The sequence below is a fragment of the Danio aesculapii genome, chromosome 17 (genome assembly GCF_903798145.1).
Source record: "Danio aesculapii chromosome 17, fDanAes4.1, whole genome shotgun sequence".
NCBI lineage: Eukaryota > Metazoa > Chordata > Actinopteri > Cypriniformes > Danionidae > Danio > Danio aesculapii.
In genome coordinates, this window is record NC_079451.1 from 10,728,863 (window position 1) to 10,751,038 (window position 22,176).

The following is a 22,176-nucleotide window of genomic DNA, read 5'->3' on the forward strand; positions in this document are numbered from 1 at the left end:
TTAACCCTGAACATATTCCTACCCCAGGTCAATTTTGACTTAGTGAAGTTATTTTAATCAACCAGCAAGTTTTTTTGTTGTTGTTGTTGTTGTTGTTGTTTTTACTGGAAATGACACAATTCTCCCAAGACCTACAAGGGGCATTATTGGAAAATTCTCAGCTTTTATTTACCTTCAACAAAAAGTGTCAATAATCAATGGCTAGTGCAGCAATCAAATGCTTCCTATAATTGCTGACCAGCTTTTTGCATGTCTCCACTGGTATTTTTGCCAATTAAATGTTTGACCACAAAACAGAAGACCAAAAGTCTTCTTTGTCCAGATGAGCATTTGCAAATGCCAAATGCAGTTTCTGCCTTGAGATGTTGCCACCAGCAGAGCTCAGATTCATTAGGATGGCATTGGTCTTGATCCTTGGATTCTTCTTTACCTTTTACTATCCTCCTGGTCAGCACAGGTGTTACTTTTGGCTTTCGACCATGTCCGCTGAGATATTTCACAGTGTGGAAAATCTTGTATTTCTTTATTTATACTTTGCACTGTAGTCACTGGAACTTCTAAACATTTAGATATGGTGTTTTCTGATTTGTGAGCAGCCATAATGTGCACCCCCAAGTCCTCACTAAGCTCCTTTGTTTTAGCCATGACTGTCCACAAACCAACAGCAGGGAGCTTCTGTTTTTCACCTGTTGAGTTGATTAAAATAGCTGTTCCCAATTAATTAGGGTAATTAGGATAAATAAATGAGATAGAACAATGAGCCCTGTCACACTGCCAATAGAGTAACGCTGAAAACAGTGAAATCCTAAAATGGTCAAACCAAAGTCCTGACCTAAACCTGACTGAAAGGTCTGGAAAATACTTGGCTACAAAATTATGGCTAATAACCAACTACAGCCAATGAAAAGATTAATTCAATTCAGAGCACTGTGAGAGACTGGAGATTTCATGGGCCCTATCAACTCTAATTTTCCATATTTCCTCCACAATGTTCAAATAGCAAATCCATTTGGGCCACTTCGTGGACTCTTGGGTGTGCTGGTCTAAATAGGAGGTGTGTTAAGGTGGATTGTTGCTGCGTTGCTATTTTGAGAAACTGAAATAGATTGTATGTAGGTAATGGATGTCTTCAGTGGAGTGAACTTCGAAAATAAAGGAGTAAAGTAAAAAGAAAATAAAGAGGCCAAATGGCGAAGGTTCGTTCTTTATCCTCGCGCTGAAAATGGTCCATTAAACTGTTTTCTCGCTAGTGAAGTGTTCAGTTTTTCCACTTACAAAGTCTGCCATGTAAATAGCAAATGCACCATGGTGCCACACCACTGACACTTAAAGGGAATGGGAGATGAGACTGATTGGTTTAATGCACGTTACGCTCAAAGCACACCGATAACTCATTAAGAGGATAAGCAAAACCCTTTTAGACCATGTGTGTGGTACAGAGGATATATTTCCATCATTAAAATAGCAAAAGTGAAATCTGACATGCCCTTAATACTTTTATATTGCGCCTAGTTCATTAAAATAGAGCCTCACGTGTCTGCAGATGTGAGGATGTCATTTGAAAGCAATGGCCTATACACTTCCTACTGGCATTAAATAAAAATGACAAATAAACCGGATGATGTGCAAATAGTCTCCATATTTCACACAGGTTGCTCAGAGCCTGCGTTGCGGCTGTTCATTGATTTAGCTGAGATTCAACGATCTACGAGTTTTTTTCCCACAAGTGCGCTTAGAGGGAGCACTGCCAATAACATCTTCTGACATAAGATCAGATGACCGAAATATCCAACAAAGCTGGCATGACCCTCGTTTTAAAAAAAGACACAGGACATTCACTTTAACAGGAAGCTAGAATCTGTGAATTAACACAAAGCTTTCAAAATATTCCAAACCCACCGTCCCGTCCAGGGGGATTAAGATCTAACACAAATATGGGGAACACCAGAATATAATGTTACGTCAATGGTGAGAGACAATGTTCATGATCCAATGAGGAAGGAAATGAAAGATGGCATGCTGCATGACCCCCAAAGGGGAGAATGTATGAACACATGGAGGAAAGACTATGGAAGAACACACTGCACATGACACCGGAGACAGGAAGGTAAAACAAGACAGGAATAGTGGAAAATAGAATCGCTTCAAAATTAGCAATGAACGTACGAACCTGCACATTTGCTAAAGCAATCAAGGAATCTACAGTATCATGAAATGAGACAAGTGTGGATATATTTAACAGCATGACCCTATTTAGCTGGCCTATTTACCCAGAAATAATGATCAGAGATTATTCACTAAAGAGATTTCTAGAAGTCCGTGAAATGCCTTTTATACTGTTTATCTTCAATACCAGCGGACATAACCATTACAGACAGTAGTTGCATTCACATGAACCCAAAAAATCAGTTTGTAATCAGGCTATAGTAACCCAGTGTGAAAAAAAGAATTGGCATAATGGTTTTTTACAACAGTTTGTTCTAGTTCTCAAATCTGATTGGCTGTTTGGTCTTTCCAGTCATGTGATATTCTACTAGTATGAGTGCATTCTATATTGAAAGGGTGCAAATCAAGCATAGCAATTCCCATGACAGGGAATTCCCATGACAGGTTTAAAGTACACATACATGCAGATTCCTATATTTTAATACTATTATATTAATCTATAATAAATATTAGTGTTTTGAACCATGCTATAGCAAATGTCTTGAATTAGTTGCTTATGATAATTCTGTGGTAACAACTAAAGCAATATAAACAAATGACTCAATATTGTAGGTTTCTACAACTATAGTAGTTACAATACACAATTTTACTGTATTAAAACTAAAGTATACCACAGTGTTTATCTGTTAACTTGTAGCCAGAGGATGTGACACTGATAACATGGGTGCAGATCCAAATGCAGGTTTATTAGAATGGTCAGGCAAACAGTGGTCAAAACAGGAACAAACAGATGTATATGGGTAATTCAGAGTCGTAGTCGTAATAGCAGGCAAGTGGTCAAAAGGCAGGCAGCATACAGGAATGATCGAACGAAACAAAGCTAAAGTTCAAAACACGGAAGGCAAGGCAAAGAAAATGTGTTGTAATGTCACTAAAACAGATAACAAGACTCAGCAACAACTGTGTGTTTGAGAGGTGTACATAAAGTCCTGGTGATGAGAGTGAATGAGTCGCAGCTGTGAATGTCTAATCAGTGGTGACTTGGAACAGGTGAGTGTGTGTTTTGCATGACTGGGATTTGTAGTCCATTATGAGGCAGGATTGTAATTCGTGTGAGTGTGAAAGTTTTCCAGCGATCTCTGGTAGTTGGATTGCTGGTGATCATGACATAACTATAGTTAATACTACAGTATGCCATGGAATCAATTAACAAAATGTTGTAAATGCTATAATATATGCAGTATAGTACACTGCAACCCAGGCTCATTACTTATTCATACCCCTATATACAATTCTGCAGATTGTGAAATATATCCCAGGAGTTACTTTTTTTTTGCAGTTTTTGTTCTCACATAAATCCACCAGAGGCCGCTTTCGACTGACTGACTGACTGACCAACCGACCAACTGTATACAGGAGTACATTTTCACAATGAGCCTGTGTTGTTACTATAGTATGGTTCAAAATCTACTATATTATTTTTTATTTATGATTTAGGTTATTTTCAGCAGACATTAAAAAACAATGCTTTATTAAAACTAGATTAACCTGAAAAGTAGCCTTTTTTCAAGAATGAATACAGAGATTAAATATACTTCTCTCATCTCTCTCTCTCTCTCTCATCTCTCTCTCTCTCTCTCTCTCTCTCTCTTTCTTTCTCTCATATAATCCTGTGGCACCATAGTATATCAGTGTAATTTAGTGTTCTCCTCGGTTCAGCATTTCAGGAGTTAAAGTTGGTGAATTTACAGATGCGGTAGAGTAAATACAGAAAGAACTCATTGATTTATTGATTCAGTTTTGCACCGTTCTGCAATTTAATCCTGAAAAAATGCATTAGTGAACAAGATCATTTGCTTTATCATCAATAAGATATTGCAATACTCCACATAATGCCACGAAAATGGCTTTGCTCATTGCTTTGCATGTGTAGAAAGAGCTGTTGATAATAAAAAAACGACTTGAGTCAGGTTAAGCTTCTCTTTCCACTGCCTATAAAGTGCTGCAGGACAGTGTTCCTTCATTCACAGATGCCTTGTTTTGTTAATGGGATGAGGCATTTTTACTACTTGATAAATACAGACGGTGCAGCACAAAACCTTATAAGCCGTTTGGGTCCTGAAACATAAATAGAGTTTAAGTCTTCAAAGAAAACAAGCTGTAGGATTGGCGAGTGTGCACATCTTTAAACAGAGCTAAACTCTGTAATGTATACGATATTTACGCACTGTTCGCATGATCAAATCTGATTTGAAGATATTAACTGTCCCACTTTATATTAGATGGCGTTAACTACTATGTACATGCATCCAAAAATGCACTAACACTGATTGCTAAACATTGGTCCTCTTGAGGTGGGATGCGAGTAGGGTTAGCAAGGGTCAGTTAAGGAGACTGCAAATGTAATTACAGAAACTAATAACAGATTTAATTACATGCAGGTATTTACTCAATCATAAGTATGATGTAAAAACATGTATTTACACATTAAGTACATTGTAACAAATTTATAATATCAGCGTGAGAACATATTAGTTAGCATAATAGTCTTCTCTTACTCTTCAACAAAATTGACTCTCTGCTGAAAAATGAATTAATCTGACTTTTTCATGTGTAGTGTGATTGGCTAGGTTTGCTGCAAATGTCACACTGTAAAAAATCTAGCTGTAATCATAGATGCAGAATTACTGCATTTAGAAAGTTCTCACATTTGGTTGATTCATTTTTCTGGTGGAATTCATTCATTCATTTTCCTTTAGTTGAGTCCCTGATTTATCAGGGGTCATCACAGCAAAATGAACCGTCAACTATTTCAGCATGTGTTTTATGCAGCGGATGCCTTTTCAGCTGCAACCCAGTACTGGGAAACAACAATACACTCTCACATTCCCACACACACACATTTAGGTCATCCAATTCACCTACAGCGAATGTCTTTGGACTGTAGGGGAAACCGGAGCATCTGGAGGAAACCCACGCAAACACGGAGAACATGCAAACTCCACACAGAAAGGCCAACTAGCCCAGTCGGTACTCGAACCAATGATCTTCTTGCTGTGAGGCAACATCGTCAAACACTGAGCCACCATGTTGCCTCTGGTGCAATTATTGAATTGTATAATTTTACCGCATATTCACAAAATTTTTCAGATGTTGTATCATCAACTCCACCTTGGGACATGTGTTAATTTACAGATCCTGTTGCCTCTCTTTGCAAACTCTTTCACAGATCCATAACATTTTGAATATTATCTTGTACTAAATATACTATAATATGTAATTATTAAATCTTAAATTTTTTGACTGCTAATAATAACTACACAATACATTTTTTTTTTTTTTTAGTTGAATAAAATTCACATGCAGTCAAGAGCTAATTACAAAACTTTCTGGGTTAAACCTCAGGTTAGAGGAGAATGTTTACATCAATAGTGGATCTTAACTATGTTTGGATTTGTTTTTTGTCAACCTGAAACTTATGATGAAATGTTAAACAACAGTCAGTAATATTCAATGATGTAGTTGACTTTTTTCCTCAAATATGGTTCCTTTGGATTGAAAAGATTATATCATTTACTTATTCTTAACAGCATTTAATATGCTTACTAAGTGTTATTAAAGGGATAGTTCATCCATAAAATGAACATTTACTCAGTATTCCCTCACCCTAAAGTGGTTTCAAACCTTTCTATTAAACACAAAAGAAGATATTTTGAACAAATCTGAAAACCTCTAAACATTGACATGTAATGTAATGTGTATTTATATAGCACACTTATTGTGTATGGCTATACACCCAAAGCACTTCACAATCATGAGGTAGGGCGGGGTCTCTCCACACCACCACCAGATTGCAGCATCCACTTGGATGATGTGACGGCAGCCAAAGGACAACGGCGCCAGTGCGCTCACCATACACTACCTATTAGTGGAGTAGAGAGACAGAGCCAATTCATTGGATGGGGATGAGTGGTAAGGGTGGATGGAGGGAATCTGGCCAGGACACCGGGCTTACACCTCTATTCTTTAAAAGTGCCATGGGATTTTTAATGATCACAGAGAGACAGGACCTCAGTTTAACATCATTTCCGAAGGATGGCGCTCACTGACAGTATAGTGTCTCCTTCACTTTACTGGGGCATTAGGACTCACACAGACTGCAGGGTGAGCAGCAGTCACTAACACCACTTCCAACAGCAACCTAGTTTTCCCATGTGGTCTCCTGATTTGAACAAGTAAACGATGACTGAATGATGACAGAATTTTCTGTCTTGGGTGAGAGTTCATTGGCGGTAAATTTACTATGTCCATATTAATAAAAATAATGTTAGGGTTAGGGTTAGTTTATTTATAAAGTGATTACGAGAGAGGCGACGCAGTGGCGCAGTAGGTAGTGCTGTCGCCTCACAGCAAGAAGATCGCTGGTTCGACCCTCGGCTGGGTCAGTTGGCGTTTCTGTGTAGAGTTTGCATGTTCTCTCTGCGTTCGCGTGGGTTTCCTCCGGGTGCTCCAGTTTCCCCCACAGTCCAAAGACATGCGGTACAGGTGAATTGGGTAGGCTAAATTGTCCGTAGTGTATGAGTGTGAATGAGTGTGTGTGGAAGTTTCCCAGAGATGGGTTGTGGTTGGAAGGGCATCCGCTGCGTAAAACATGTGCTGGATAAGTTGGCGGTTCATTCCGCTGTGGTGACTAATAAAGGGACTAAGCCGAAAATAAATTGTATGAATGAATGAATAATTTCAAGAGGACCATGTGCTTATGATGGCTTGCGGCTGGTCCCGCACTATCTAATTTATGGTTCACCAATCAGACGATTCCTACGCCACTATAAATACCCTAAGTTCCATATAACAGCCATCTTTGTTTTGAAGAATCCCCCCTTCCACCTCTAGAGTTCTCTTCCACCTTTCCTAAATGGGTGGCACAGTGGCCCAGTGGTTAGCACTGTTGCCTCACTGCAAGAACATCATTTATTGTAGTCCTTACCAAGCCAGCCAACGTTTCTGTGCAGAGTTTACTTTATCTCCCCATGCTCACGTAGGTTTCCCCCGGGTTCCCCGGTTTCCTCCCACCATCCAAAAACATGCAACTTAAGTTAATTGACTAATCCAAATCAGCACCATAGACATAGTAAGAAGTAGTAAGAGCAATAGTAAGAAGTTATTTCTTATGAGCAATCACTATCTGTTCATTAGCTTCTACAGCAGGGGAGTTCTTGAGATCAACCTGAGCTCAGACTCCCCTCTTGCCTTGCAAACGGGAGGGAGCCACGGGCTTGAGGATCTTATGAGCTCAGGGCTCTCTCCCGGAACAGCATGCCAAACAAGCTTTATAATCAATCATCAGCTAAGTGTGAACTCTTGAAGTCAAGGCTTTAAAACCGCTGAATTTTTCTGTTACACCATTCCTATAATATATGTACCTACCCCTAAGAAATGGGACACTACCTGCACTAGGCATGGGCTGGTATAAGATTCTGATGGTATGACAACCTTGGATTAAAATACCATGGTTTCACGATATCATGATATTGTGATCACTGCTCTAAAATATGTTTTTTTTAAATGTCTGGGTAAAAAACTAAAACTTGTTTCCCCTTTGAAGACAATATATTTTATATTTTGAAAGATTTATAATATAGTAAACACGTCAGGCTAAATAATGAAAATGAATCATTTATTCTGCTGTCTTCATTAGCTTAAAAACACAGATTTCTTTATAATTTAAAATGACATTTTTGGATTTTTTTTCCTGCTGGAGATACTGTTGTCCTAAAAAAAAAAAAAAATAAAACGTAAATAAAAAATCTTAGACATACCTTAGGAACTGTATTATAGAAAATTTTGGCGGTTTTAAAACCTTGACTTTTCCAAACCGCGGTATACCTTGAAATGGTTATCGTCCCATGCCTAACCTGCACACGTCATCATATGCCATTGCAATTTCTTGCTTCATACAGTATCAGATCAACGACAGCAACTGCTGTAGTTATTCCAGTTGTGTTATTTTTTGGTATTCATCTTCAGGAAATCACTGAAGGCATATATTATGTTATCATAACGATCTAATGTAGCAATAAGATTGTTATTATACTGTGCATTTACACAGTGGCCATATTCATCAATAAAAACACACAAAAACAACATTAACATTATAGCAGACACTGTAAAAAGCTCATTCCCAGCCACTAGACTTTTCTGACAGGGTATTTGAGTGTCATCGAGTGTCAGATTGTTGTGGGACTGCTAAACAGGAGTTAATATAAGGGATTATAGATAGTGAAATTTAGCAAAACAAATAATACATTATTTTAGTGTTTTTTTAAGTATGACAGTAAAACATGAATGCAGCTGTGAATAAATATCAAACATGTGCTTGTTTGTTGTAAAAATTCGTAAAAATGACAAAATAAAAAACTGATTTGTGCATCTCTTTTCTTCCGATTGCAACATTGCTGCTGTTGTGGCTGGTGTTTTCTGTGAAATTTTCTTCCCACTTTCGAGAGTGGTCCTGAAAAATCACTGGTTGAAGGGCTATCCACAAGCTTAAGAGAATTGAAACCCCCCTACCCCTTCACATGAGCGTGCAAAACGAGGGGTAGGCGTAAGGGGAAGGGCTAAGGGGTAGAATTGGGGGATTGGGCCTTGGTCTTTAAGGGCAACAGTATCTCCAGCAGGAAAGCACCATCCACATCATCCACAATATTCAGGATACATTTGAAAAACAAAATCACTTATAAACCAATAATCAAGCATGCTATGGATCTGAACAGTACAGTGGCTTAATTTATATCCAAAGAAATGAAAGATTCAAGTTGTAAAGAAATCTGTGTTTTTGAAACTAATGAAGACAGCAGAAGTCAATTATTTATTTTAATTATTTACATCTTAACTGTTCGAAAATACGTTAAATGTTTGTTAAAATTAAATATATGGCGTTCAAAGAGGAAACAAGTTGTCTTTTTTATTCAGACATAAAAAAATAACATTTTAAAGCAGTAATCAAAATACCTTGCTATTTTATCCAAGGTTATCATGCAGTCAGAATCTTATTTTGCCTAATCACAATGATGTAAAAAACAACTCATCTGCCATTATGACACATCATCTGACACGTAAGCTTATGTCACACAACAATGGCAAACAGAAAACTTTCACCCAGTGTCTGACTCAAGAAAACTCCACCCGACACGAGCGGCCAGGACAAGACATCTATAAATGTTCCTCACAACCGCATGGACAATATTTACTTTCTCTTTCTGTTTGCTTTCTCCAGAAATGGTTAACAGAGCAGATGAGCAAGGCGGGACGGGTAAGACAGACAGCACAAAGAAGACATCTCTCCCTTGAGAAGCTTGGGAGGGAGATTACATTATTCTGCATAGACTCTGTCCTGGTCTCCTTGGAACTACATTTCATCACACCAGGGGCAAAAGGTGATCTGATTGCATTGCACCAGGCTAATCTTGCTTTAATAAAGATTCAGTCTCAGCACCAAAATAGCTTCACCTGGCACTAAACGGGACAGCCTTCTTGTGAGTGTGTGCTCTGGTAAATTAAAATTCAGAAACTGAAGACTGACACATTGTATTTATGCACCGAAGAAGTGCAAGTGGAATACAGGAAAATTTTTGGTGCATCGAATGATCCTTTCCATCAACTAAGCTTGCACATGAGTAAACAATTTAAAGGGGGTTTCATGCTTGATACACTGAATTCGAAAGATGCATTAAATACAATTAGTCTTTTCATTGAGACTGTAATGTAAAGCATCTGTGCATTTTGGCACTAGATTTTCTTTAGATAATAATTTAAAGTTGGAAAAAAAGCCAAATTCAAGAGCACTCGTTCAAACGGCCAAAAGAATGTTGGATTCTGTTACAAACCTCAGAGCTCAAAATGCCCAGATGCATTATTGTACAAGTAATTTAACTAGCCAACTTCTATTTATTTGTTCGGAAGGGTTCTTTTCAAAATATGGGCGTCACAATAACCACGTGTTAAAATTATGTATATTAATTCATATTAATTCTGTGTGCATCTTTACTATCCCACAAAGTCATGGGAGAAGATTTGTAAATATCAGGGAAGCAATGCATTTGACCATTTGCCGGTAGATTGGTTGACAGGGGATCAGGCCAATCATAGTGCTGATAATATGTGGCCCATTGCTATTTGCCTTTTTGTTCAACAAAACATTTATTTCCTTAGCTTAGTCCCTTATTTAGCAGAGGTCACCGCAGCGAAATGAACCTCCAACTATTCCAGCCGCAGCCAAGTACTGGGAAACACCCATACACTCATGCATTCACACACACACACACACTCATACACAATTTTTAGTTTATCCAATTCACCTATTGTGCATGTCTTTGGACTGTGGGGGAAACCAGAGCACATTTGTTAACCCTTTAAACTTAGGATTCAAGTCATTTCACTTGGTGGCCATCTTTGAAACATCTCTCAGGAATGTTATCTCAATTGATACATGGAAAATCATATAAAAATCACTAACATCGGGGTGAATGCAGTATATCCAGAGTGCATTTATTTCACACACATTCATTTAATATAGAGAATACTGTTTTTAGTGGTTGCAAAAATAGTTACTCATTCAAAAAAGCCCATAATACATATTTGCAAATAATACAGTACCAGTAGTTAGGCAATCTGAGTGACCCTCCAACCCTGTAGGTGGCAGTATTGCACCTTAATGCTGATTACCAACAGACATGGATTGGAAAAAAAACAAGATGCAGCATGTATAGGTCATAGATATACTTACATAAGATGTCGCCTACACTATTGTTGTCTATTGGAAGAAATGCATCAATGGAGCTGCCATTTTAGTAGAGGGTAGCGCTCCATTGAAATGAATGTGGGACCAAGGTGCAGTAGAGGACTGGCCATCCAGAGATAAATACACATATATACATATATCGATGATCGGGAGTTTTCCCGGTGGTCAATACGCAAATATTTTTTCAAATTTCGAAAATTATAATTTTACATATTTTATATCGATGGATAAATGATCACAAGGGCATTGCTGACAAAGAGCATGTGTTTGTGTGCATGGAAATGTATTATCCTCCCTCTCTGTTAAATTCGATCTAATCCAAGTCCTGAAATGCACCCCCTCTCCTGCTTTCACTTCTCATTCTAACGGAGGGAGCGATTTGTTTGTGAATGAACCCCTGTTATGAACGACTTGTTCACTTAGCCGACAATAATACAAGTTTCTGGCACCAGCATCTTGTTGTCATATTTCATTTGCATTGTTTGCTGATTTTATTCAACAAAACTATCATAAGCCTAGAATTGAGTGCGAGTTGGTGCTATTTTGCCTCATGGTCAGGGCAGTAAGAGACTGTATTGTCATCAATACTTGTTGAGCACAAAATTTCGTAACATACAAAAGCGTAAAAAAGAAATCTTACCTATGAAATGTTCAGCATTTGTTTTCTTTGTTTGCTCGTTACTACACCCATACACAGCGCCAAGTCCAGCATCTTCATATTGGCTTTAGTCTTGACTAGTGCTGTTAATGACATTTGTCCTGGGAGCACTGTACATATGTGGCAGCACTATTGGCGCATGCTCAGAGTCTGTATGTGATATCTAGTGTATATATCTATGTGTATACTGTATGTAGCAAACAACAATCATGTCTGTGATGACGAGAGCATGAAAGCTTGGAGTTTTATTATGTTCTGTAGAGTCTTAAAGGTGCCATAGAATGAAAATCTGGATATACTTGGGCGTAGCTGAATAAAAAAAATCTGTACACGGTAATGACATCCTATAGGAGTCGTATACACCGGGATGCTTTTCATTTGCGTTTACAGTCAACATTTTTTCAAGAGGTTTTTCCAGATTTAAACCCAAGTGGTTTTCACTGGCATCGAGCAGAAGAGTATGCAAAATCACTCCTTGAGGTTAAGTGGTGCTACACAACTTTAAGCTTCTGACAGTTGCTTGTAACGCAGAAGAAGAGAGAAAGTTGTCACGCTTGTTGTTAAAATTACTGGCGATTCGAACAAGCATGGATGGTTCAAGTAGCAGCTCCAGCTCTAGCGATGAAGAAATGATTATTGTTCACCAGTGAAGCAGCTCCACATTCATATCACCTGTGGGCATTTTCTTCAATGTGCGCTCGCATTGACAGTTTTGTGCTTTAGCGCCTCCCAAGGGTTGTTTACTGTAACTTCAGCAGCTCCAAAACAAAAAACGAGTGTTTCTTAAAAAATTACGCGTTTACGTCTGCCGTTTTGCGCGTTGGTGTGCACAAACACATTGCCGTCCTTTATTTAGTCACGAGGCATTAAACGTTGACGAAAAATGCGAGCAAAAATTGTCCCAGGGTGCACGGGCCTTATGAGTCTCAAACACCATTGTTTCCTAATTCTTATGTCAATCCAGTGAGTGCAAAATTGCAGTAAAATTGCAGTGAAAAACACTGACTCAATTTTCAAGATCTCAACAATAAAATTATCCCTAATTTTCACGTGTATTTAAGCTTCAGTAAAATTTTAATGAATTTAGGACTTTTACTTTTATTCCTTTAAAATAAATTTTATCAGTGCATTCTATGGCACCTTTATAGCCCAGAAAGGCTACAAGCAAAATCGAAGAACTAGCGTAATATAATTTTGAGAGTCAAAAGTCAGACTAAAATCTAGTTTGTACGGTGTTCCTAAAAAAATATCAAAGTACCATTGGTCAGTAGTTTGCAATATTTAAACTCAAGTGAAGAACAAATGATTTGCCTGTAAAACCCCAGTAGAACAAGAAATCTTATGCTAATACATTATAGACTACCCTTCTGACAATGTAACCTACTGAAAGTTTAAATTGCAGAAAGCATGAATTCAAACTCTTTTAATACCAATGTAATACCCTCACTGCATAGTTTTATGCTGTGTGTAGTATTTTACGATCTACAAGTTCGCATTCAAGTAAGCATCTGTGAGCTGATTATACAACTTAATACAACAACTCCCTTCCTAATACAATACAAGTGATCATTAAAAGATTGCATCATACACATCAAACCAAAGTAGAGAACAGGACATTCAGAGAAATAAGGGGAGATGCAAATCTTCTTCAGAGCCTTCATGAAAGGTGGAAAAATATTATGTTCAAAGATCTATATTTATTTATTTAAAGTCTTTAAATCTTTAAAAAATGTTTTAGGGGTTACCATAAATTTATTAACAAACAGTACTACATTTTAAATTCAAGAAAGACTAGACATCTAAATTATTATTAAAAAAAGAAACTAAACTAATCTTATGAAGGTCAAACTATCTGATATTTTACCTAAACTCATGTACCTTTTTATTATGATTATCTGCTTTCTGTGAAGGTGATTTTCGAATATATATCCAATATTAAAAAGATATGCTATATTAACCTACTACAAAAGCTACTGGAAACGTTATATATTCAAATTACAAATGTCTGGACCTACAGCACTATTAAGGGAACATCATTCATTCATTCATTTTCTTTTGGGCTTAGCCCCTTTATTAATCTGGGGTCACCACAGCGGAATAAACCACCAACTTATCCAGCATATGTTTTACACAGCGAATGTTCTTCCAGTTGCAACCCATCACTGGGAAACACCCATACACTCCCATTCATACACTACGGACAATTTAGCCTATCAAATTCACCTGTACCGCATGTCTTTGGACTTGTGGGGGAAACCGGAGCACCTGGAGGAAACCGATGTGAACACAGGGAGAACATGCAAACTCCACACAGAAATGCCAACTGACCCAGCCGAGGCTCGAACCAGCGAGCTTCTTGCTGTGAGGCAATCATGCTACCCACTGCGCCACCGTGACGCCTAAGGGGACATCTTTTTTATTAATTAACAAAATGCTTATAAAATGGCACATCAAATTATGTCTGGGATTTCTTCTGTATTGTACCACAAACATTTGTGTCATATCATTAGGACATAAAAAAACCCAATAATGCTTTGTTGAGCATTTAGATGGAAAGATGTCCATTCATTTTTACAGAAGTGCTTAAATAAACCTGTTTCTTTGAATAATCACAGCAATAGTAACTGCAGGTGACTGCCAACATCCTGTAGCTCTTGAAAGTCAATCAAAGTTTTGCCGCAAGCACAAGCAAGAGACAAGAGGAAACAAAGGTGCCGTGACACACCTACAGTCAAGTGATATGAGATGCGGCATTAGTGCATTTGGGGAAAGTGAATAGAGGCATAAATCATTTGTGGGGTCCGGAAAACGTGTGCAGTTTTTAGGTTTTACTACGCCTGTAAACCTTGTTCTGACCTGCAAGTAGCGGGATTAATATTGAACGACAAAAGTCAAACGTGCAATTTACATTCTTATAATGTTCGTCACTGCTCATTTTATGCATCTGGAACTATAGAGAATACCTGATTTACAGAAGTTTCTCTACTTTTCTCCTACATGGTTGACAGAAAAATGGATGTGAGGATATTATATTCAGATGAAAGCTTAAGTCATAGTGATAGTGTATATAGCCATTTTGATCTGCTTTGGCATAAAGAACAAAAAACTACCTGAGTGATAAAAAAAACCCTGTCAAAATATTGAGAGCCTTTCAAAAATGAACAACAGCGGCTGCATGATATTGGAAAAATCTAACATCGCCATATTTTTTTATTCTGCAATATATAGTGATATGAATACAAGATGAGTTGAATAACTATATTTGGAAAGAATTGATTATTGATTTGGAGTTAGATTAAGAATTGATCAGATTGATTGGGGTGATTATGTAGAGGACTGTATAAAATAGAATAAACTATGCACAAGCATAGATAAATACAATAAACAAAAATGTACAAAATAAATAAAAAGTGTTTTATTGTTTTCCAGAGAAGTCAATCTGTATTTGGGTATTGAATAATCAAATGTTAAATAATACTGTATAGTCTTCGTTTTATAAACAATTCAATAAAATTAATTGCTGTTAATTTGTTGTTAAGTTACAAATGGTACAATTTCTAAAGCCTGAATGCTTTTTAAACCCTCACACAGTCACAGTCCTCAAAAAACACTTGCAAAATGATCAATTATAATCCGGACTTAACACTGTGTATACTCGCGATGTGACTATTGTGAATGATAACATTGCAATATCGATGCTGAAATGTTTTCATATTGTGAAGCTCTAATTCTATATATCCAATCTGGGTCCCCCAAAGTAAATAAATGATTTTTTTACAAACTGTTCACTGAATGGAATTCATAGTCATAAAAAATGATTTGTTTCTTAGTGTGAAAACATTTTATTACTCTAAATAACCCTTTAAATAGGACACATTCTTAAAATTAAATGAACAATGCTGTAAAAAAGAAAATATTTGAAAGAAACTTTAAAAGAATGATTCTTAAACAAACTATTTTAATTTAGGGACAGTTTTAATTATGTAAACAGCCATTTACAAGAAAGGGTGTTAAAGGTTGGAACCATCAATGCCAGAAAACACTTTCAATAAGTTTCTTTATTGGCATCAATGGTTTTATGAAGAACATTTAACATTAAATCTTCACTCTTTGGGGGGTAGGGGATGATTCTGTGAAGAACTTTTCACTAAAAGCTTCTTTGGGGAACCAAAAAACGTCTTCTATGGAATCGCTGTTAAAAACTCCATTTTAGTTCTTCCTGACACCTTTATTTTTAAGAGTGTAGATCCTTTACTTTTTTAGGAGTGTGGTTTGGGGTTTGGCTTGAACCGCACAGTATTTGTTTATATTGGAGCACTTACATGACATGCTTGGACAACTTAGACATGCTAATTTCGCCTAATTAGTGTCTAATTTTCTTTGACAACAGTATAAAGCCTTTCAAATATAGTCTGGCTGGTTAATTTGATGACTTTGGCATTGGTTCATCACTAGGGCGAACACGTCAGTGTGTCACACACGCCTGCGGTTTAGACAGCGATGCAGTTCGTCACGTTCCCTTTCATGACTCAACGCTTTCTGATGCAGCACTTCAAAAAGGGATCAAGTTATTGAGGGTGTTATAAAAACAGCCGTCTGTGGGGCTTGACTGGGAGCCGTGTCAAAAGTAAACCGGCTCCATTCATTCAGTCAGCTCTTTCATGACTGTCAACTGCACGTAGACACATTCAAATTCCCTCGTCCTCCTTTTATTTCATTACATTTCAAATAGGAAGACTATAGTAGTTTCGCTGGGCATGCTAACAGGTTTTTATTTACATTCGTATTTTAGCCATTCAAATAAAGAGCCAAAAGGAACAAAACAAACTTTTTTCACTCGAATTAGTTTTAATTCGACACATATTGTATAAAAACATATACCGAGATGCCCGAAATTTGACCAAAAACAACAACAAAAAAAACTGACCTAAAGTTTTATTAAACATATAAAACACAAGAACGTGTCTTGTGAAATCCTACATGTGACAAAAATCACTCGGAGTGTATGCAGTTAAATGAGAAAAAAAAATAGACGACCCATTTGCTCACCTGTCCAGGTAAAACGCTCAACTGCACCGCGGCAACTATTCGTAACAGTGACGTCAAATAACTCATCTCGAACGCCGACAAGTTTAGTCGTAGGAAAATCCAAACAGTAGTCCACCCAAATAGTCCATCCAATTTCAGCAGTTATTCCACAAAACGACTCCAAATGTCCTTCCCCGTCGGAGGTTTCCTCAAAGGGACCAAATAAATTAAACGATTTATAGTAAATATACTCAACAGCTTTGACAAGTCATTTAATTGCACCCAATCTATCGCTCCCTGTAGTTGATGCACGTGGTAAAATGTTTTAAATAAGTTCTTATGCAATGTCCAGTGTTTGCAGTTACAGTTTGCAGGTTTTAAAGGTCCTCGCGCGCTTCTGGAGTTCCAGCGTCAGTTTGCGTGATTCCTGCTCGCGCATTTCCCAAATAGAGTGGCACACTTCCACATGAGCGCCCTGACTACCTTTCAACAAGTTCATCATTTAAATCTCCTCCTCCTGAAGCCTTGCTCATATTCATACTGTCCTCCCACTGCCCTCCCCTTCATAGACGCGCATCTCTGTATTATGTGCATAGCTCAGTTAGACAATATTAGACAAACAAACCAATAAATTGAATTACATGAATGAATAAATGAATGAATGAATAATAAACAGAAAAGTGTGTACATTATAAAATGCAAACCTGCAGCTCTTTCTTTCCTGAATTTATTAGTTTTGTTTTGGTGTTAATTAATAATGGTGTAAATAATATTCATTGGTGTGAAATAATAATTTAAACTTAAATAATTAAGTTAACATCTTAAGTATTTTCTTCATAAATTATTTTTACCATTCTTTGAAAGTGTTAATTTTTTCAAATTTTTATAAAATATGTTACGCTGTACACATTGTTATTTATTTGACAATGTCACTAGGTGGCATTTATTTTCACAGCATTTAGTGGTAGCACTAAACCCATTATTGTAAACTGACAGTAAAATAATTTGACAAAAAAAATGATGTATGCGGTAATGTTGAAATTAACATTACACTGTTGGGTCAAATATGGTCAAACCGAATGTTGGGTTGTTTTTATTTATTCGTTCATTTGTTTTCTTTTTGGCTTAGTCCCTTTATTAATCTGGGGTCGCCAGAGTGGAATGAACTTATCCAGCATGTTTTTACGCAGCGGATGCCCTTCCTGCAGCAACCCATCACAGGGAAACATCCATTCACACTCATTCACACACATACACTACGGACAATTTACCTTACCCAATTCACCTGTACCACATGTCTTTGGAGTTGTGGGGGAAACCAGAGCACCAGGAGGAAACCCACGCGAACGTGGGGAGAACATGCAAACTCCACTCAGAAATGCCAACTGACCCAGCCGAGGCTCGAACTAGCGACCTTCTTGCTGTTAGTCGACAGCTCTAACTACTGGGCCACCGCGTCGCCCATATTTTTGTTTATTTATTGAATTAAATTAAGTCAAAATTTAGTTTAACAAAACTTTACACACTTAAAAACCCGATGGTTGGGTTTGTTTTTATTTGACCAATGTTGGGTTACAACAACCCAGCATTTTTTACAGTTTAAGATTAATAAAAAAGATTCAGGTGTATTTTAACAATGGTAAAGTAGTAACATGCTAGTCTGTGGAGCAGATATAACCAACCCAGGCTTATTCTGATTATGTAGCCCTATATACATAACTGGAGAGCGCCAAATACATCCCAGGAGCTACATTTTTTTTTTTGCAGTTTTTGTTTTCGAGAATCCGCCAGAGGCCACTGTGTATGCTTTTTGGGATCTCAAGTTTCTCTTGTGAGTGCCATTCGTGCCTGCTGTTCTCACGTAATTCACCAGAAACTGCTGTTGACTGACTGACTGACCGACTGGCTGATTCCCTCCACTCACCTACTTCCCCAAACCCTACGGTGTTTTGAAAAGCAATCAAGAAAAAGAAAGGCCCTTGTGTCACCCTGATTTTTACCATGTTGTCAGATTTTACCACATTCTCACCCTGTTATTTACTTGTTTGTTTTCTATTACCTGCTTTCTAGAACCGTTCACCAGATACAAACCCCGTCATCGTGGTCAACTATGGAATAAAATCACTGTCATAAATATTTCGTGCGGAAATAAAATTCACGCATCCGTAATTATAAAATCGTAAAGGAAAACAAAGTGTACTCGTAATTTTACGAGGGTACAATTTCAAAATCTGCGACATTTTCTTTGTCTGTTTGTATATGACTGATAATTTTACGAAGGGTGTACTTTACAAACACGAATTACAGTTTCACCACGGACATGAAGTCCTGACCCAGGGTCAGCTGTTTCAATGCAACATCCCAGTACAGATGTAAAAAAATACTTACATAGGAATGAGGAGTAAAACTACATTTTCATGCACTCAAAAAAATTTATATTTTTGCTGCTTGTTCAAACTACTTAAAATTAATTAATTTTTAATTGATTTGTGTTGGGACAACATGAATGAATTGTGTGGAATCCTGGATTTTTTACAGTGTATTTTCTTCATGTGACATTCTTAGCACTTGCTATCGTGTCATAAGACAATACAGAAACTTGAAAGCATGTGTGTTGATTTTGGCCCATTCTGCGATGGTTTATGTGGTCAGTAGTCTCAGAATTCATCAAGTATTCTGGGCAAAACAGTATGGGGTACACAGTCAGTCAGACCAGACCAGAAAAAGCACAAGCTCAGAATAGGCGCCCTGAGAAAGAAACAAAACCCAGTATGCTATATTATTATAAAATAGCCTAGTAGTGAGACAGCATTTTTTTAAAAATGTGTCTGCTCCATATTTAGTCGCTATGCATGAGTGCATATGTATTTGTACGCGGTTTAGGTTAAACAGTTCTTTCCTTACACCAAGTTTATATACAAGTATGTGGTGTTTGCTAGCACTGGAATGCACAGGCTGGAGATTCTTCAGTTTGCATTCTTCATGCTGTGTTGATGGACAGGGCCTCTGTGTTCCATTGTAAAGAGCACGCTTTGGTAGATGGTGTCAGCAAACAGTGCGAGTTCCGCTGCCTCAGATTATCCCCCATTCTTACAGCACTTGCTCTTGGGCTACCACCAAATCAAGTCAGTGAGCTTTCAGCTGGGAAACAAGCTTATCGAGATTCACTGTTAAAAATAAACGTTCCAAAAAGGGATTTTTGTTTGAAGAACCATTTCAGAGAACAGTTCTTAAAATATTTCAATACAAAAGCATGTGATTGTTAAAGGCTCTTCAAGGAACACTAGATGTGTTGGTGCACTTTTGTATTTGTACAGATATTGGGTGGCACAGTAGCTCAGTGGTTAGCAATGTCACATCACAGCAAGAAGGTTGCTGGTTCGATTCCCAGCTGGGCCAGTTGGCATTTCTGTGTGGAGTTTGCATGTTCTCCCGGGTCCGCGTGGGTTTCCTCCGGGTGCTCCGGTTTCCGGACTGCTATAGGTGAACTGTATAAACTAAATAGGTGTATGGGTGTTTCACATTACTGCGTTGTGGCTGGAAGGGCATCTACTGTGTAAAACAAATGCTGGAATAGTTGGTGGTTCATTCCGCTGTGGTTACCCCTGATAAATAAAGGACTAAGCTGAAGGAAAATGAAATGAATGAATGGATGCACAGGTTTTTTTTTTTTTTTTTGTGGGAATAGCCAAAAAAAAAAATTTATGCCAAAAATCATTAGGATATTAAATAAAGATCATGTTCAGTGATGACATTTTGTAAAATGTATACCATAAATATATTAAAATATATATTTTTATTAGTAATAGAGTTGCACAATATATAGCAAAATTATTATCATTATCATAATAATAGTATATGCACTATACGTAATAAATTAAATTTATTTTATGCATTGGTAGTGTCTCTAAATTTGACTAATCGGATTGTCCCTTTCTATCTTGAGCTCTGCCTCCCCAGTAGTTGCAGTTCTGCTATTGGCTGGAGCAGGCCAATGGTGAACCCAGAACCAAAAAGAAACACTTAAAATGACAATAGCCAATCAGAGTCAGAATATCTGCATGGTTTTCACTCATAGTGTTTTAAAGATACTATGTTTGCACCTTGACACAACTTTTTAGTCTTAATTAGCATTATTAGATCTGAAATAATATGTCTTTTACTTGTTTATTTAAATAACATTAAATTAATAAGTGATTAAAAAAATAGCTAATTAAAATAGACTTCTTTTCATTGGAAATGTTATATTGTAAGGAACATCGTTATAACATTACTCAACAACGTCTCAATTTTTCCAGTATTGTGCAGCCCTAATTAGTAATATACATTGCTAAGAGCATTGCTTGGAAAAACTAAAACACCTCAAACTGTTGGTGGATGTAGAAGGCCTGCAATGTTTCTAAAATCAAAGTAAACACTCTCTCTCACTTTCCTTCAGGTTATTCCCTTCCTTATGAGGAGCCGCTACAGGAGAGTGAACCATCAATAACTCATAAACCCCCAGTGCTGAGTAACACCCACACACTCTTTCATTCACACACTAACTTACACTCACTCTACAATATCTATTTCACCTTCATTTTATTGGACTGTAAGGATCAGAGAAATACTTGGACATGAATTGATAAAACTGACACCATTGTAGCTTTTTATTTTACTCTAAATGTTGTAATAGCCATTTGTTTTCCAACACCTGCTATAAGCATCACCTATGCAACATAGGTTCATTCTGAAAACATAGCCCTATATACGTTTGAGATCGCGAATTATTGCATGTCAGAGCTACGTCTGGCTGCATTTCATCTTTCAAACGAACGCTACTTGGCAGTATGATGCCGTTCCTTTTATTGCTAACCAGCTAACTGTTTATCTGCATGTGGACGGCTTTCAGCGGTAAAGTTTAGATCGTATACATGGCCAGCCGAAAGTGCGATATGCACATCAATATAGCAGCCTTTTTTATGACGCTGTATAACAATAATTCATATTTTTACAGTACTGTGATGGTTGGGTTTGGGGTTGGGGTGGGGGTAGGTGTTAAAAAATAAAATTTATTGGGTAATTTAATAGATAGCATAAATAATACTCAATACAACTACTGTTTTTACATTACCATCACGGTTGGGTTTAGGTTTGGGTGGGGGTAGACTTTAATAAAATACAATAAATACAGCGTATGTCGGCGGACTAGAGATGCAGAGTGAAGTTTGCCACGACCATGGGGTTCGAGTCCACTGAAGAATGGTTCCAGAAAGCAGGTAAGACAAAAACAGAAGCCAAAAAACAAAATAAACATAAAAATTACAGGGTGAGAATGTGGTAAAATCTGGAAACGTGGTAAAAACCAGAGGAGGAATTTTCTTATTCTGGATTGCTTTTGAAAACACTGCGGTTGGGTTTAGGGAAGGAGGTGGGCAGGTCAATAGGTGCTTTTCAAAATACTATTGGTTGGGTTTAGGGAAGGGGTAGGGTGAGGGGATCGGTCGGTTGGTCAGTCAGTGAGTTCATCAACAGTGTCCTCTGG

At 37.4% G+C, this 22,176-nt stretch overlaps 1 protein-coding gene across 1 annotated transcript in view; it reads right to left on the bottom strand.

Moving 5' to 3' along the window:
* pgfb (placental growth factor b) overlaps positions 1-17,098 on the bottom strand; it is a 45,892-nt gene extending 28,794 nt beyond the window's left edge. Inside the window, exon 1 of the mRNA XM_056477260.1 lies at positions 16,674-17,098. Coding sequence (XP_056333235.1) covers positions 16,674-16,739 — 66 coding nt within the window. The 5' untranslated portion in view covers positions 16,740-17,098. The remainder of the gene's footprint in view (positions 1-16,673) is intronic.
* Positions 17,099-22,176: the final 5,078 nt, after the last annotated feature.